The sequence below is a fragment of the Tursiops truncatus genome, chromosome 2 (assembly GCF_011762595.2).
Source record: "Tursiops truncatus isolate mTurTru1 chromosome 2, mTurTru1.mat.Y, whole genome shotgun sequence".
In the NCBI taxonomy this organism is placed as follows: Eukaryota; Metazoa; Chordata; class Mammalia; order Artiodactyla; family Delphinidae; genus Tursiops; species Tursiops truncatus.
The window spans coordinates 115,145,260-115,160,815 of NC_047035.1; the positions used below are offsets into that span (position 1 = coordinate 115,145,260).

At 53.1% G+C, this 15,556-nt stretch overlaps 1 protein-coding gene across 2 annotated transcripts in view; it reads left to right on the plus strand.

The window, feature by feature from the left end:
• The window catches only part of LOXL1 (lysyl oxidase like 1), an 82,733-nt gene that overhangs the window by 45,477 nt on the left and 21,700 nt on the right, over nucleotides 1–15,556 (plus strand). Inside the window, exon 2 of one of the 2 annotated variants that reach the window (XM_073801230.1) lies at nucleotides 14,480–15,165. In XM_073801230.1, coding sequence (XP_073657331.1) covers nucleotides 14,982–15,165 — 184 coding nt within the window. In that variant the 5' untranslated portion in view covers nucleotides 14,480–14,981. Of the gene's footprint in view, nucleotides 1–13,679; nucleotides 15,166–15,556 lie in introns of those variants that run through there. The other variant, XM_004312624.4, reaches the window with a different exon arrangement.

The following is a 15,556-nucleotide window of genomic DNA, read 5'->3' on the forward strand; positions in this document are numbered from 1 at the left end:
GCAAAGCTGGCCACAGAGACCCAACTCTGAGGGCAAGAAGCCAGGCCAGTCAGGTGGGCACCTCATTCCCATTCATTCATATTCTCTCTCTCTCTCCCTCCTCCCAGCCAATCTGGGTCCTCACTCTCCATCAGCTAACTAGCCCATAGCAAACAGCTAAATATAGTCCCTTATTCCCTGAATCCCAGAAACCGCCACTGTCCATCAACATTCATTTCTCAGTCATTCCAGCCACGAGCCAGCTGCCGCTCCTGGAACCTCACTGGCTGCTCTCAAGCCCATTTTTTTAGGGGGGTGGGGGGTGGGGGGGAGTCTGCATGTAACGAAAACACAAGTTTGAGAGGGCAGCTTTAGAAGGTGTGAAACCGGCATGGACTTTGGAATCAGGGAGACAAGGGTTCGAATCTTACCTTCACCACTTCCTAGCTGTGTGACCTCAGGCAAGTTACTTAACCTCCCTGAGCTGCCTCATCCTCATCTGTATAATGGGACTAATACTGCCTGGCTCACAGCACCAGCTACCAGCACAATGTCACTGAATGCAGAATTGGGAAGAGATGCACAAGTTTGGTTCATCTGAGTCAGTGCCAGCTGATTTCAGCACACCTCCAGGTGTCCTGACTAGGACAGAAACTAGAATTATAATGCCTGCCCAGAAAATGGTGTTATTGAGGTCTGTAAAATCAGTGGCTTTGTTATGGACAGAGTATCTCTCCCTATGCCCTGACCTGGGACTTCCTCTTTGACACTGGGAGAACCAGACACACACACACACACACACACACACACACCTACACACACACGAAGGCATGTGCACATTTATCGGCTCCGAGTACAGGCGCACAGAGGACGGGCTGACTGAGGCAACAGGAATGGTCAGGGAGCATGCGGTACCCACCACCCTGCCAACCTGTCTCTGCTCTCCCCTCCAGGGCCGGGCCTGGGCCCTGGATGTGTGAAGAAGCTTTGGCGCCCTCTGCTGACGACAGTGCTACCTGCAGCCCACTTCTGACCTAGCTAGAGCCCGGGTGCCTGGGGGAACTCCTCTCCCTCTAGTGCAGGAAGAGGGAAAACCAGAAACGAGGAGAAAGAAAGGCGATGCGGGACAAAAGAAGGGAAGAGTGGAGCCTGGGCTCCTTCTGTCCCCAGAGCCATCAGGATGGAGGATCAAGCTATGCGGCCCCTCCATCAACCACAGCAGTTGCTCATAGCAGAGTCACCTCTTCAGATGCTCATCACGACCTTCTGGAGACCTCATGGTGACACCACAAGTCCCCAGGGAGTTTCTCAGGCTCTGTCTGTGATGCCCGAAAGTCCATAACGGGCCAGGAAGACTTTTCTACTTTCTCTGGAAATGCCAAGGCTCAGACCTTCAGTCTTAGAGGCAGGAGAGCTGAATGGTAAAAACTTGTGGACTTGGGAACCAGACAGACCTGGGCAGAGGGCCAGTACTGGCCCTCACTAGCCACGTGCCCTTGGGTTCCTAATCTTTCCCACTTAACCTCTGCACCGTCATCCTCGAAATGGATGGAAATAATACAGCTGCTGTGATGATTCAATGAAAACTCATAGAGAGCACAGCCCACGGCCTGGCACATAGTAAGTGGGCAATAAATGCGAGCTATTATGATTTCTGTGATTGTTCCGCTTGCCAAGGGCTTCCTGAGGGGTGAAGGCCACAGTGTCATCAGAACTTCCGCAGCTTGTGTGGCACCCTGGCAGGTGGAGGGATGGTGGGGTCGTCAGAGCCCCATCCTTACACAAGACCACAGTGTCGAAAGGTCAGATGCCTGCCGGGAACACCAGCTGTGAATGCCTGATGGTACCGATCCTCTTCTTCCTGAGATGGGCCTTCCCAGCTCCTCTGCGGAGCTGCCCTCCCCAACCAGGCTGACTGTCCAGGGTGTGTATCTGGCCTGACCCGACCAGTGAAGCCGTCCTCTGGGATTTTTAGACTTGGGACCACTGAGAGTCAGTTCTCTCTTGGGACACAACCTCCACGTTACAACACCTGGAAGCCGTCAGTGGCCATATTTTCTGTCTTCTGGACAAAACCTGTGTACAGTGAGAGGAAAGAACGAGGCTGACCTGCAGCAGGAAGGAAAAACGAGGGCTGGGAGAGGGCTGGTTCCAGATGTCACTCGTGCCCACCTGCATCACCAGCACTCCCCTGACTCAACTACTGAACTCTTACTTAGATTCTGTGAGATGCTCCAGGATCCCTCCAATAAGTCCTCACTTCTACATAAGCTAACATGAGTTGGGCTCCTGTCCCTTGCAAGCAAAAGGACAAGACATGCTCCTTGACCCCCTCGGTCCCCGGCCGATGGGCCTCCCCTCTCTGTCTCCACTCACAGAAGCTCCCATCCCCTTTTATACATTCCTTACCCCCAAAATGTTCCAAAGCTGTTTTTTTTCCCTTTTGCTTTTAAGAAAGAGTTTTTCAAGTGTAACACATTCATTGCAGAGTCTCGATTTGTTGGGGTATAAACATGAAATTGTTTTCTAACAACTAACCCCCCCCTCACCCAGCTGTGTCCTGCTGAAAGCCCCTTTCCCGCTGGGTGCCAGGGCTCTTAATGACATCTTGGTTGCATCGCACAACTCCCCTACCATTTTCATCTATTGGAACAGTCTCGTTTCAGCAATCAACACTCAGTCCTGTTCATCTCCCCCGGCAGAGCTGAGACCCCAGAGTGAGAGGGAATCCGGCTCTAGAGCCGTCTTCCTCCTCTCTCTTCTAGGGATCTCTGGGACTGGGGGGCCAGGAGAGGGGTGTGGAAGCAAATCTCACAAGCCTGTCCTCTCCTGGCTGCATTGCCACTGCTTCTCTGGCTACTCCGACCCATCCTCTGTTCAAAAGCTGACTCTCTAGGAGGGCCCGTGCATTTCTTGAAGCCTTAGAGCAAGGCCCTCCTGGGTGAGGCACCAGCATGTCAGCTTGAGCCCAGCTACCTCCCACAGTGCTCTGTCTCCCCGCCCTGCCATCTGTCTCCTATTTCCCTTTCCCCTCCCCAGGCAGTCTGGAGGTATATCACAGAGTCCACAGATGAAGCAGACACCCACCTGGGGATGACAAGCTTGTCTCGCCTTACAAGAAATTCCCTGTGGCTTCAGGGAGGAAAAGCACCCGGCCATCACCCCGCAAGAGGGGAGAGAGTAGCCTCGGCCACATGCGCTGCACTCCCCACGTGGCAAATGACTCTCTCCCACCTGGCTCCTCTTCCAGGCACTGTGGGCCGTCACGGTGCTGAGGAGAGAAGAGCCAGTCCAGCCCCCTTGCGAGCCCTGTGGAAGAGAGATGGTGTGAGCTCCCGGCACTCCCTGGTGACTCTCTGAATGTAGGGACACAGGGTCCCTGGTATCTTTTGTTCTCAGTTTGGGGTCTTAGCTGCATCCGGAATAAGACAAGTCCCACACAGCGGCGTGTTGCAGGGCTCTCCTCCCTCCCAGAGCCCAGCTGAATTGATCAAAAGAATATAAAAGAAGGGAAAGCCCAAATAAATAAATATATAAATACATTATTTTAAATTGAATTTAAAGAAAGAAGGGCAAGGCCGAGTCGGCTTGGAAGCCGGGGGAAGCACATTCCCGTGACAGGAATGCTGAGGATGTGCAGGAAATATGCCCGATCCGGATTGAAGGGAGACCCCGAGGGCCGCTTCACAACTCCGGTTTCTGAGAAACTGGAGAAACTTCCTTCATGAGAAATAAGCAGATGAGATCCTGGCAGCATTTGCCAACTGCCTCTGAACTTGGAGGGCAGGTGGTGGGACGTGGGGCTTGCAGAGAATATGTCATTCGGAAGCCCTTTCAGTGCTGCGGATCAACAGCGTTTGGGAGGAGCTGACTGGGAGGCCTTGGGGTGCATGTGGTTGCTAGGCCAAGTGGACAACCGGGGGGAAGCTCTGAATCAGTGTCTCCCTCATACCACGTTTCTCCTTCCCTGACGGGGTGGGCGCAAGTCTTATCATGGCTGCATCAATTACCTAGAGGAGTAGCCTAGCGTATAGCTGGCCCCCGGTGCAAAAGCAAGATTCCCCACTGGGTCAGCCCCCAACCAACTCCCATTCTTCCCCCCAGCTAGATCCCTGAGCTGGTAATGGCCCTTGGAAGGCTCTGCTCGAGTGGAGAAAGAATAGGACACACACACACACACACACACACACACACACACACTACAGCCAACAAGACCCACAGGTCAACTCTGGAGATGAGTGGGGGGACATATGACACGGGGACATATGACACAACTCTGGAGATGAGTGGGGGGACATATGACACGGGCAATTTGTCTTCACAGCCAGTTGGTGACGTGAGTTTGCATTTGCCTAAAAGATGACCGGACAGCTGGGAAAACATCCAGGTGGATGGTGAGCTCAAGAGAATCCATTTCTTTCCCTCTTGTTTTGGGGAAAATAATAAGATTTGACACAACATTCATTTTTTAAGGAGGAGTAAAAGCAAACACCCACCCATACGCGCACACATACGCTTGCAAACACACAGAGTCTTTGCAAAGATTCTGTATCATGAAGGGAAAAGAACGAGTCCCTCAAAGGGCAGAGGAAAATAATTCCTTTGAAAAAGATTTATCACAGACACATAAATAACTTTCAGACCACATCTGCTTTGTGTGCGCTTCATTTAAATAAAATGTGAACTCTAAGAAAGGAGAGTGGAAAAACAAGACGGGAAGAATGAAATGAGAAGGCTGCTGGCTGAGAGGTAGGTGCAAATCAGAAGCAAACCGTATAGGAGAAAGAAAGAAAGGCTGTAAAGAGACTACAAAGGCAGCAGCACGATTTAAAATTGCATTACGATGGTAAAGCACAGAACTGAAACTACAGAAGATTGAATCTGTAAACGTGGAGACAGACATGAGTCCTCTGACAAGGCAGAGGAAAAGCCCAAAGGGATAAAAACAAAGGGAGAGACCACAGTAGACATCGAGACCAAAAGAAGAAACCAAACAGATGAAACAAAAGCAAGAATCACAAAAGAAGAGGATACTCATGAGCTGGCGGGAAGCCTGAGCCTATACGTTCAAATGGTTCCTTCTTATCTAAGTCAAATTAATTTTAAAAAAACAAAACAAAACTTAGAAATACCATGCAGGATTTTGTCCATTTTAAGGGTAAAGAAATAATCCTATAAGCACCCATGCAGAGGGGAAAATGGGAGAAACATCTACAACATTCCTGAATAATGTTTAATTGGAAGAGAGTTTCCATTCCATGGAATGTTGGGAAGTACTTATGTTGGAGAAAAAAACTTCTGTCATAAAACAAACTTGGGAGATGCAGAGTGAAGCAAAACAAGACAAGATCCTATACTGAAGCTTTCTCAGGGCTTTTAAAGCCTTTGTGAAATTAGTGATATTAGCAAGCACAGTTTTCCAAGCTTATTTAACGATAAAACCCATTTCCATTGACTCTGTGGAAAGACGGGTGCTCTGTGGAACACACTTTGGGAACCGCGCTTCCACAGAATTTTGAGAGATCACAATGTTGTAGCCTAAAATTCCAACGCTCTGCCAGGGGCACTCATGCACGAAGACAACAGAAAAAGACTTTCCTGCACTCCAGAGCTTAGGATACATGCCACGTGTTGTTCTACCTTTCACGGGGAAGAATCCTCAGGGATGCCCTCTTAGCAAGCAGGAAAGAATCAAAATAAGCAAAATCATAGTAAACAAACAAACAAAAAATCAGTATGGGGAAGCTGTCGTATAAAGACGTGGAAGTGAATATTAAAAACTTGTCAGACATATGATTATGGATGTATCCGTCAGAGCCCAGTCACGAGACAGAAACCACAGTAGAAGCCACATCCTTCCCTGTCTAGTCCCAGGCCCCAGGGGGCTGACCCCACAAACCACATTCATCCCCCAGGCTTCCTGATCCTCCAGCTTCTGGTTGGATTCTGACAACAGGGCGCAGGGCAGGAGCCTGGAGGGCGGAAGGCGAGAAGCATTGCTATATTCTTCCTGCTCCCTCCCCACTTTAGTGCCCTCTCTCTGGCAATAGCAGTGTCCCCAACCTCAGCTTTTGCCTGGACCTATTCTCCAAGGTGCCAGCTCTCTCTGGGTTCCTCCCTCGTCCCCGCAGCCCTGGGGATGGTGGTGTCTCCCCACTAGTGCTAATTTCTGGGTGCCTCACTGTCCCTTGTTTGTTTCCTTCACCTTATCCACACTTCTATAGGGAGTTCCTTCATTAAAGTCTCTCTCTTTAAACCATTTGGGGGGAATGTTTCTTGCCAGGACCCTGACTCACACACTTCGCAACTCTTTTGTAAACCCGGAATAACCCTAATACTAAAACCTGACAAATGGCACAAAGAAAAACAGAACGAATGAACGAGTCATACACTAGTCTCTTTTATATAGATATAAAGTCCTAATAAAAATTTAATCAAAGTCCAAAGCAGTCCAAGAATGTATCAAAAGAGTGTGTCCAATGCTTTCACCATAAGCATCTTTGTCACAGAAATCTTTGCCGAAAGAAAGCATTTTTGCTGTATAACTAATGGGCCGTAAGGCGATTTTGCTGAGAAAGATCAAATAACTGGTTGACAGTTTTTGGTTTGACAGTTTGCTTTCCACGGGTTGAAATGTGTTAGCATTTCTTCCACTTAGCTACGTTATTGACAGCTTTATGGAGCTGACAGATGACGATGATTTGCACCAAGAGTTGGTTTCTTATTCTGAAACACACTACACTGGAGGAGAAAGAGGGCTCGAGGGCCTTTGAAGGTGCAGAGTTGAGCCCACTTTTCCCACACAAGCCTGGAAGGATGATCAATGGACAGGGGACATTATGGCAAGAACTAACGACAGGGTAGCGAGAGGCTTTCACGGCTCAATACAGGGCTCAGGTACAAATACGACTTGGAAACGGATACCTCTCCTAGTGAAGGAAGAAATTTTAGCCAGAAGGAAAAAGAGCGATGCCAAATGAGAAGTCAACAAGTGAAAGTATAAAATATTATGAATGGGGCTTTCCTGGTGGCGCAGTGGTTGACAGTCCGCCTGCCGATGTAGGGGACACGGGTCTGTGCCCCGGTCCGGGAAGATCCCACATGCCGCGGAGCGGCTAGGCCCGTGAGCCATGGCCGCTGAGCCTGCGCGTCCGGAGCCTGTGCTCCGCAACGGGAGAGGCCACAACAGTGAGAGGCCCGCGTACTGCAAAAAAAAAAAAAAAAAAAGCTTAGTGGTTTAAAACAACAGCATTTATTATCTCACAGTTTCTGTGGGCCGGGAATCTGGGTATGGCTGAGCTGAGTTCTCTGTTTCAGGGTCTGTCACAAAGCTATGATCAAATAGTTAGCCAAGACTGTGGTCTCATCTGAAGGTTCAGATGGGTGAGCTCACTCACATGGCTGTTGGGCTGAGGGCCTCAGTTCCTTGTTGCACAGGCTTCCCATAAGGCAGCTCACAACATGGCAGCTGGTTTTATTAGAGCAGGCAAGTGAGAGAGCCCGAGAGAGAAAGAGAGCTCCAGCAGGACAGAAGTCACAGTCTTTCACAACCTAATCTCAGAATTGACATCCCATCACCTTTTTCCACATTCTGTTCACTAGAAGCGAGTCATTAGGTCCAACCCACGCATAAAGGGAGGGGATTATACAAGGGAGTGACTACCAGGGATCATTGGGAACCATTCCAGAAGCTGCCTACCACAGATGCCATTGCCATGTTTCATGAAAAGAAGCACCAAACACATATATTCATCTATAAAACTTGACTGAAGAACAACAATTAAAAAGACCTTAATAATAGAAAGATACACCGTTACTGAATGGAAACACTCAGTGTTGCGAAGAAGTTAATTATCACTACATTCATCTATAAATTTAATCCAATTCCAATTCCCAGAGGGATATTTTGTTTTATTTTTGTTTAACTTGGCAACAAAAAAAAAATCTAGAATTCATCTAAATGACAAGCGCAAAAAGTAATTTTTGGCAGTCCAGTGGTTAAGATACCGTGCTTCCATTGCACGGGGCACGGGTTCAATCCCTGGTCTGGAAACTAAGATCCCACATGCTGCACGGTGCGGCCAATAAATAAATAAGTAAATAAATAAATAAATAAATAAATAGGACTTGTACTCTCAGTTAATAACCCTTGTTCAAAAGTCACAATTACTAATATAGGGCATATCAGTGTAAAAATGATCTGATAAGCCAATGGGACGGAATAGAAAGCCCAGTCAAACAGAAGAATATTCAGTATGTGATAAAATGGACTTTCAGGTCACTAGGAATTCATTTATGGATTAATTTATGATTCATGTTGGGACAGTGGCTTAATTTGTTTTAAAGTTGTGTTCTTACCTCTCACCACATATGAAGATAAAATAGATTAAAGAGTTAAATAAAAAAGTGAAATGAAATTATAAAATCTTGAAATTTAATCGAAAATGTATACATTCTTGATGAAGGCAAAGGTCATACAACGATAAAGTCTGAGATCATAAAGGAAAAATCAATAATTTGACAGCTTAAAAATGAAGCACTTCAGTATATCAGGAAAGTATTAAAAATACTGATGCAAATGACAAACTTCAAAAATTACTTGCACAATATGTGACAAAGTGATACACAAAAGGATGCTAAATATACTACATTTTATAAATCAATACTAAGCAGATGAACATTACAACAGAAAATAGTCAAAGAATAAGAACAGGAAATTCACCATTTATTCATTTATTCAACAAATGTTTATTGAGTGACTCGAAGGTCACAGAGTCAGCACAATGATTCACCTTTATTCAGGACAGTCACTCTGTTCTTGTCTGTTTACGTGTATCACTCTCACTAGACTGTGAGCTCTTTGGGGATCCCGCAGCCAGCACGGGGCCTGCAGGCAGCAGGCACCCAGGGAACATGCTGACTTGAATGAGTGGACAAATGGAGGAATAATTGGGAGAAACAGATGAGGTGGAGTAAGAGAGATGTGAAAGAACAGAAACGAATAGCAGAGACTGCAAGCCACTGTAACGGAGGGAGATGGAGAAAATGAATGAATGAAAGAATGAATGAGAAAATGGGGAGTATTGAAAAAAGAAACAAAAAAAGGTAGAGTAACCCAGAAAGACCCAAATGGAAGTTGAAGATATAGAGGCAGGAAAACAAAAGGAGAGAGACAGAGAGAGAAAAGGGCCTCCCTTAACCTTGCCAGGCTGCTACTAGAAGCACTGGGTTCCTGCCTCAGTTTCTCTGCCAGTTCTCCAGAGTTTGCCACGCAGCAGCCCAAAGGACTGGCATCCTGCTTGGTCTCACCAGCTCTCTCCTTCGGGCTGGGGGCTCTGTTAGCTCCTCCCTACTGCATGCTGGCTGAGTGCTACCCACCCCCCAACCTTGACATAAGGGGCTCTTCTACCCAGCAGGCCACACCCAACATCTTCGGCAAAATCCCTCCCTGCAAGGAAGGCCCCTGGGATGATATCCCCTCTCCTGTTCCTGTAATAATGATCTTCCCTGCCTCTGCCAGCTCTGGACCCTGGGATGGAGGGATGGGGGGTGGGGGTGGGGTGGAGTGGGGTGGACAGGGAATGTTACCATTCAGCAGGCCCCAGAGCCCCGCCTGCCTCTCCCGAGGGGGAGAAAGTCAGGAAGGGGAGAAGCTGGCTGGGCTGGTGGCCGAGGGGATCAGGGGATCGAGGAGGCTTCCTGCCTCACAGAGCTTTGCCTTGATGCCCAGACGATTTTATCAACAGCTGGTATTTCCAATTCCCCAGGGAACCTTGGAAGCTACAAGGAAAAACAGAGTAGGAGGTGGCCAGAGCCACCGAATTCCCCTGGGTCCTAGAAAAGGGAGGGTTCCTTCCTTCCCCCCTCTCCCCTCACCCCATTTGTCCCTCAAAAGACTCTGACCTCACCTCCCCCATTTCCGGGCTTCTCCAGAGTTCCAGCCCTGAAGAGAGGCGCTTCCAAACCAAACGCCCCCAGCCCCCTCCGAGGGCCCTTCCACGGATGCCTTCCTTGGTTCTGGGGACCAAAGCCCCCCTGCCTCCCCGACCATTGCACCAGATGTGGCTTCGGGGGAGGGGTGGGCACAGGGCCCAGCTGGCAGTGGTCACTTGGTGGTCCTTTCCCTGCAGAGTCAGCGTGTTCTGGGCCAGCTCGCCAGGCCTCCTCACTCAGCACTTCCTCCAGCCCAATTCCTAGAGGCAGCGGCTGGGGCCTGCACAGGCCAGTGCTGGCTGGGCTGGGGCTTCCATCCCCAGTTCAGCACAAATCCCGTCCATGGCCTTTCCTGAGCTGCCCACCCAGGTGCCGGGTACTGGACTCAGCAGCCAGGGATCAGGGCGGGTGGAGGAGACCCAGGCCTGTCCCATGTGGGGGACAGAGGGCAGGGGCTCCTCGGAGCTTGTCTCATCGTTTTCCCCCAGCCATAGAAACATTCTGACCCACGGTGGGCCTCCTGGTCCTTTCCTCTGCAAAGCAATAAGGCATCCCACTGCTCCTGTCCTTTCTCGGCTTCCCAAACCCTCTGCTGATCGGGTCTAAGGCCTCCTCATTCCCCCACAGATTTTCCAGAGCCTAGAGTTCTAGCACAGGGCCAAAGGACACTGGCTGTCCCATGGGAAGCCCAGCAGCAGAGCAGCCCGGTCCAGAACATATTAGATTCTTAATAAAGTCACACGCTACCAACAAGCTCTTTCAGCCCTATACCCCAGCCCTCCAAGAACGCCTGAACCTGGTTCCTAGTGCCAGGGACTGGCAACAGGCCTCAACCACATGGCTAGGTCTTAAAACTGTGGGTGTGAACACAGCCTGTAGGGACTGGGCCTAGTAAGGAGCTGCCCACCGCCCCATCACCTCCAGACAGCTCAGGCCCAGCCTAGCCTGGTGACTGGAAGCCCTCATTTGATCTTAGCTCTGCATCCTTTGCACCCTGCCCAGGTCTCTCTCAGACCCCCACTCTGCAGCTTCCAATCAAAGGATGCCAGGACACCTCCAGCTCCTTGGGCAAGGCCTTGCCCTGTGTGTGGAGAGGTGGAACCAGGCAGGCTCCCCTGGGCTCAGAGATCTGAGCGGGTGTTGCCAGCAACTTTGGGAGACCCAGACTGGAAGAGAGAAGGAGGACGAGGGAGGGAGTGGAGAGGAGGGAAGAGGACAGGTCCCAGGGGTTCACCCTGAGCTGGGCACAACGAAGGATGCTGAATACAGATAAAACATATGAAAGGGGGCTTCCCTGGTGGCACAGTGGTTGAGAGTCCGCCCGCCGATGAAGGAGACACAGGTTCGTGCCCCGGTCTAGGAAGATCCCACATGCTGCAGAGTGGCTGGGCCCGTGAGCCATGGCCACTGAGCCTGTGCATCCGGAGCCTGTGCTCCGCAACGGGAGAGGCCACAGCAGTGAGAGGCCTGCATACCACAAAAAAAAAAAAAAAAATGAAAGGGACAGAGAAAATGGGGAAGGGGGGAACACCTTTGGGGATGAACCCCTCCCTTCTCTCACCAGTCCAGAGGAAAGAAAAAATAGTGGCCACATGCCTGGTACTGTGCTGGGTACTTTTCATAAAACCTCTTATTTCATCCTCCCAAATATACCACAAGAAAGGTATTATTACCCCCAAGTTATAGATGAAGACTGTAGCTCCGAGAGCCTAACGGGCTTCCCCGGGGAGCATCTGGAGGCCAGGCCAAGACCCCAGGTCTCCAGTCTCAGCAGAGATGGCTGGCAGGGCCGCAGCCCTGGCCCCAGGAGCCTGCGCAGAGGCCCAAGCTATGCTCAGAGCAGAGTTTATTCAAACAGAGCCTAACAGGAAACTTGGCTCCTCTGACTCACTCTGATTCGACCTTATTAAGAAACAAGAAAGAGCAGCAGGAGCCAGCACTGGGTAGGGTTTCACGCCAAGAGCTGGCTCCCAGGCAGAGGCCGGCTGAGCACAACAGCCTGTGCCCTGATCTCCCCACAGCTCCAAAGCCCTGAGGCAGCCCCTGTCCCCTGCCTGGCTCAGGAAGAAGGGTTCTGCCTGCTCCACTCTGCCAGTGGGGCTCCCCTACCTCACAGCCATCCCATATCCTTCCTCTGTTCCTCCTCTTCCCTTCCCCTCCCTGCCTGGGGGTACCCTGAGGCCTGTTTCCACTGCTCCTCCTCCTTTCCTGGTGCTGCTGCCCATCTGGCTGGCGGGAGGGCCCTACAGGACCCCAGGGATTCCAAGCAGCTGAGGCCAGCCCTGCAGGGGGCAGGCGGGCGGGAGGGAAAGCTTAACCCTCCTGGTCCCGGCCCTCAGCATCTGGTTCAATGTCCTGAACCAAACCAGTTGCTCTTTGCAGGATTCCTGTCTGGAGTCTGAGATCAAACCCCATACCGGGGAGCCGAGGGGCTTGTGTTGAACGGGTGCTGGCTGGACTATGAGGGTAGACAGAGGCACTGAGTCACCTGAACCGAGCCGCATCCCGAAGCACAGTGGGATGGGGGAACAAATGCCGGCTGGCAAGGATGAGGAGCCAGGGGTCCAGGGTGTCTGAGGAATGTCCACTCTGGCTGTCCCCTCCCAAGGTGGTCTCCAGGCATTTCCAAAGTAGAAGGGGAATCTGGAGAGACCAAGTTAAGGGCCGGTTCTTCCTCCTTAGTGTATAAGCACAGGAGGGAAATTTCCGTCCTCCAGTTCCCATGACCAAGGTTGGAGAAGGCAGTCCAGGGGAGGCATTCAGAGTGATTTCTTGGATGCCAAAGTGTTCAAACTTCTGAGGCCCCTCTTATTTCTGCTGAGAGAATAGAGAACCTGCCAAAGCACTCTTGGGGACCATCTGGTCTGATCCTCCACTGATCAGATGTGACTGGATCAGAATGGGGAAAGGACTTGCCCAAGATCACCCAGCAACCTAATCACAGCAACTGGACTAGTCCCGTTCTCCTGACTCCCCCTTTCTGCTATGTGCTCATAGCACATAGTGCCTCCCAATGATGCCTATCCCATATCAAAGGCAGCCCCTGAGTTTCACTTTATCCATGTGCACACTCAGGTTATTTCTAGGTTATACAGGACAGAAACCACACAGGATGGGCAGGAAGTTGATCTCTCCCATGATTTCACAAGTTCTGTTCAGCACAGGGGCATACTTCCGTTCTACAGACTGGGAGAGTTAAGGCCCAGGGATGTGCCAAGAGGGAAAAAGCTGAAGGTCCATATGCTTTGTGCTCAGGCCCAGTGAACTAAGGTACACCCGAGGTCCAGAATTAGAGAACGGCTCAGCTGGGAGTCAGCATCTTGCCCAAGAAGGCCCACCAACAAGGAGGGTGTCTGATCACTGGCTTTGGAGAATGGGAGCCCAGGAATCCTGGGGAGAGGCTGGAGTGGACACGAGTCAGGGGCTTATTCAAGCCCGAACAAGAAGCCAGTAAGGTGAGACCAAGGATGCTGGGTCCAAAGCAGAGAGAAATGGTCAGAATGGTGCTGACACCTCAGCCCCGTTATACCTGCCAGGGCCCCACTCACCGGGCCTGAGTCCCCAGAGGCCCCGTCCTACTCCCTTCTTCATTCCCTTCCTCAGAGGCAGGTCTGGGGCTTGGCTGGGAGCTCCAGAGACTGAGGGAGCACAGCAGCTGTGGGACAGGCCACATAGCTAAAACCCGGCGGGCCATAGGGCCCCGCGGAGGAGGCCCCAGCAGGCGGACCAGGCTGCCCGAAACCTCCCTACGCTCCCAGCCTGTTGCTTATTCATTCAGAGTGGGAAAGCGCCAGCCCAGCGGCCAGCCAGTGCCGGGCTGGCCATGTAAGGCCCCCAGGCGGTCCTGCCTGCCCGGTGCCCTGCAGAGAGCCTCGTGCAGCCCTGGGCACCGCCCCTGCCCTGCCCTGACCCCTTGGCCTCGAAATGCTGTCATCGGAGGAGCCGTCCCGCTCGGGACAAGGCCAGGATGGACAAAGCTAGAGCTGGGGCAGGCAAGGAGCCGTCCTGTCCTCGAGGCCGTGGGAAGAGAAGCACGCACAGGGGGCCACTCCTGAGAGCCTCTCAGTCCACCAGGCCTCTGCAGAAGGGCCACCATGGCTCTGGCCCCAGCCGGTTGGCAGCTGGGGGCCCTGGTGTGGGGCGCCTGCGTCTGCGTCCTGGTGCACGGGCAGCAGGCGCAGCCAGGGCAGGGCTCGGACCAGGGACGCTGGCGGCAGCTGATCCAGTGGGAGAACAACGGGCAGGTGTACAGCCTGCTCAACTCGGGCTCAGAGTACTTGCCTGCGGGGACTCAGCGCTCCGAGAGTAACTCCCGGGTGCTGCTGGCGGGCGCCCCCCAGGCCCCGCATCGGCGCAGCCACGGGGGCCTCCGGCGTCGGCAAGCCCCGTCGCTGCCCCTGCCCGGGCGCATCGGCTCGGACACCGTGCGCGGCCAAGCGCGGCACCCATTCGGCTTCGGCCAGGTGCCCGACAACTGGCGCGAGGTGGCCGTCGGGGACAGCACGGCCATGGCCCGGGCCCGCACCTCCGTCTCCCAGCAACGGCACGGGGGCTCCGCCTCCTCGGCCTCGGCCTCGGCCTCGGCCTCGGCCTTCGCCACCACCTACCGCCAGCCGTCCTCCTTTCCGCAGCAGTTCCCCTATCCGCAGGCGCCCTTCGTCAGCCAGTACGAGACATACGACCCCGCGTCGCGGACCTACGACCAGGGCTACGTGTACTACCGCGGCGTGGGCGGCGGTCTGGGCGCAGGGACGGCGGCCGTGGCCGCGGCGGGGGTCATCTACCCCTTCCAGCCCCGGGCGCGCTACGAGGAGTACGGCGGCGGCGAGGAGCAGCCCGAGTACCCGCCGCAGGGCTTCTATCCGGCCCCGGAGAGGCCGTACGCGCCGCAGCCGCCGCAGCCGCAGCCAGCCGACGGCCTGGACCGCCGCTACTCGCACAGCCTGTACAACGAGGGCACCGCGGGCCTCGAGCAGGCCTACCCCGACCCGGCCCCCGACGCTGCGCAGTCCAACGGTGGCGCCTACGGCGGCGACCCCCGCCTCGGCTGGTACCCGCCCTACGGCAACATGCCACCCGAGGCCTATAGCCCGCCGCGGGCCGTGGAGCCGCAGCCCCCCTTCCGCGTGGTGGAGCCTCCCTACCTGCCGGTGCGCAGCTCCGACGCGCCCCCGCCGGGTTCGGAGCGCAATGGTGCGCAGCAGGGCCGCCTGAGTGTGGGCAGCGTGTACCGGCCCAGCCAAAACGGTAGAGGTGAGTACGTCCCGACGCCCAGGCCCTCCTCCATCCTTTACCGAAGGCCTCCCCCAGCTGCTAAGTAAGGACCCCCACCCTCCTCCCCATAGGCAGCCCCAGTGTTTCCCACCTCCCGGCCTTCGCCCTGTCCACTCATCATCATCGGTGCCAGGATTTGGCCAGGCAGGCCGGGGCTCTGACTTGGGGGGATAAGGGGGTGGAGGGACTGGACAGGTTTTGTAAAGAGACGCCTTCCAGACGTGGCTTGGGTCATCTGAGGACAAAATAAAGGAGCCCCCCTCCCCGCCTCTCCCTCATTCCCATCAGGGCATGTCCTCCACGCTTGGAGGTGCCCCTCTGCCAGCCTCACAGGGTGAAGCAGGGAGCATCAGGGTCAGAAAGGCCTTAG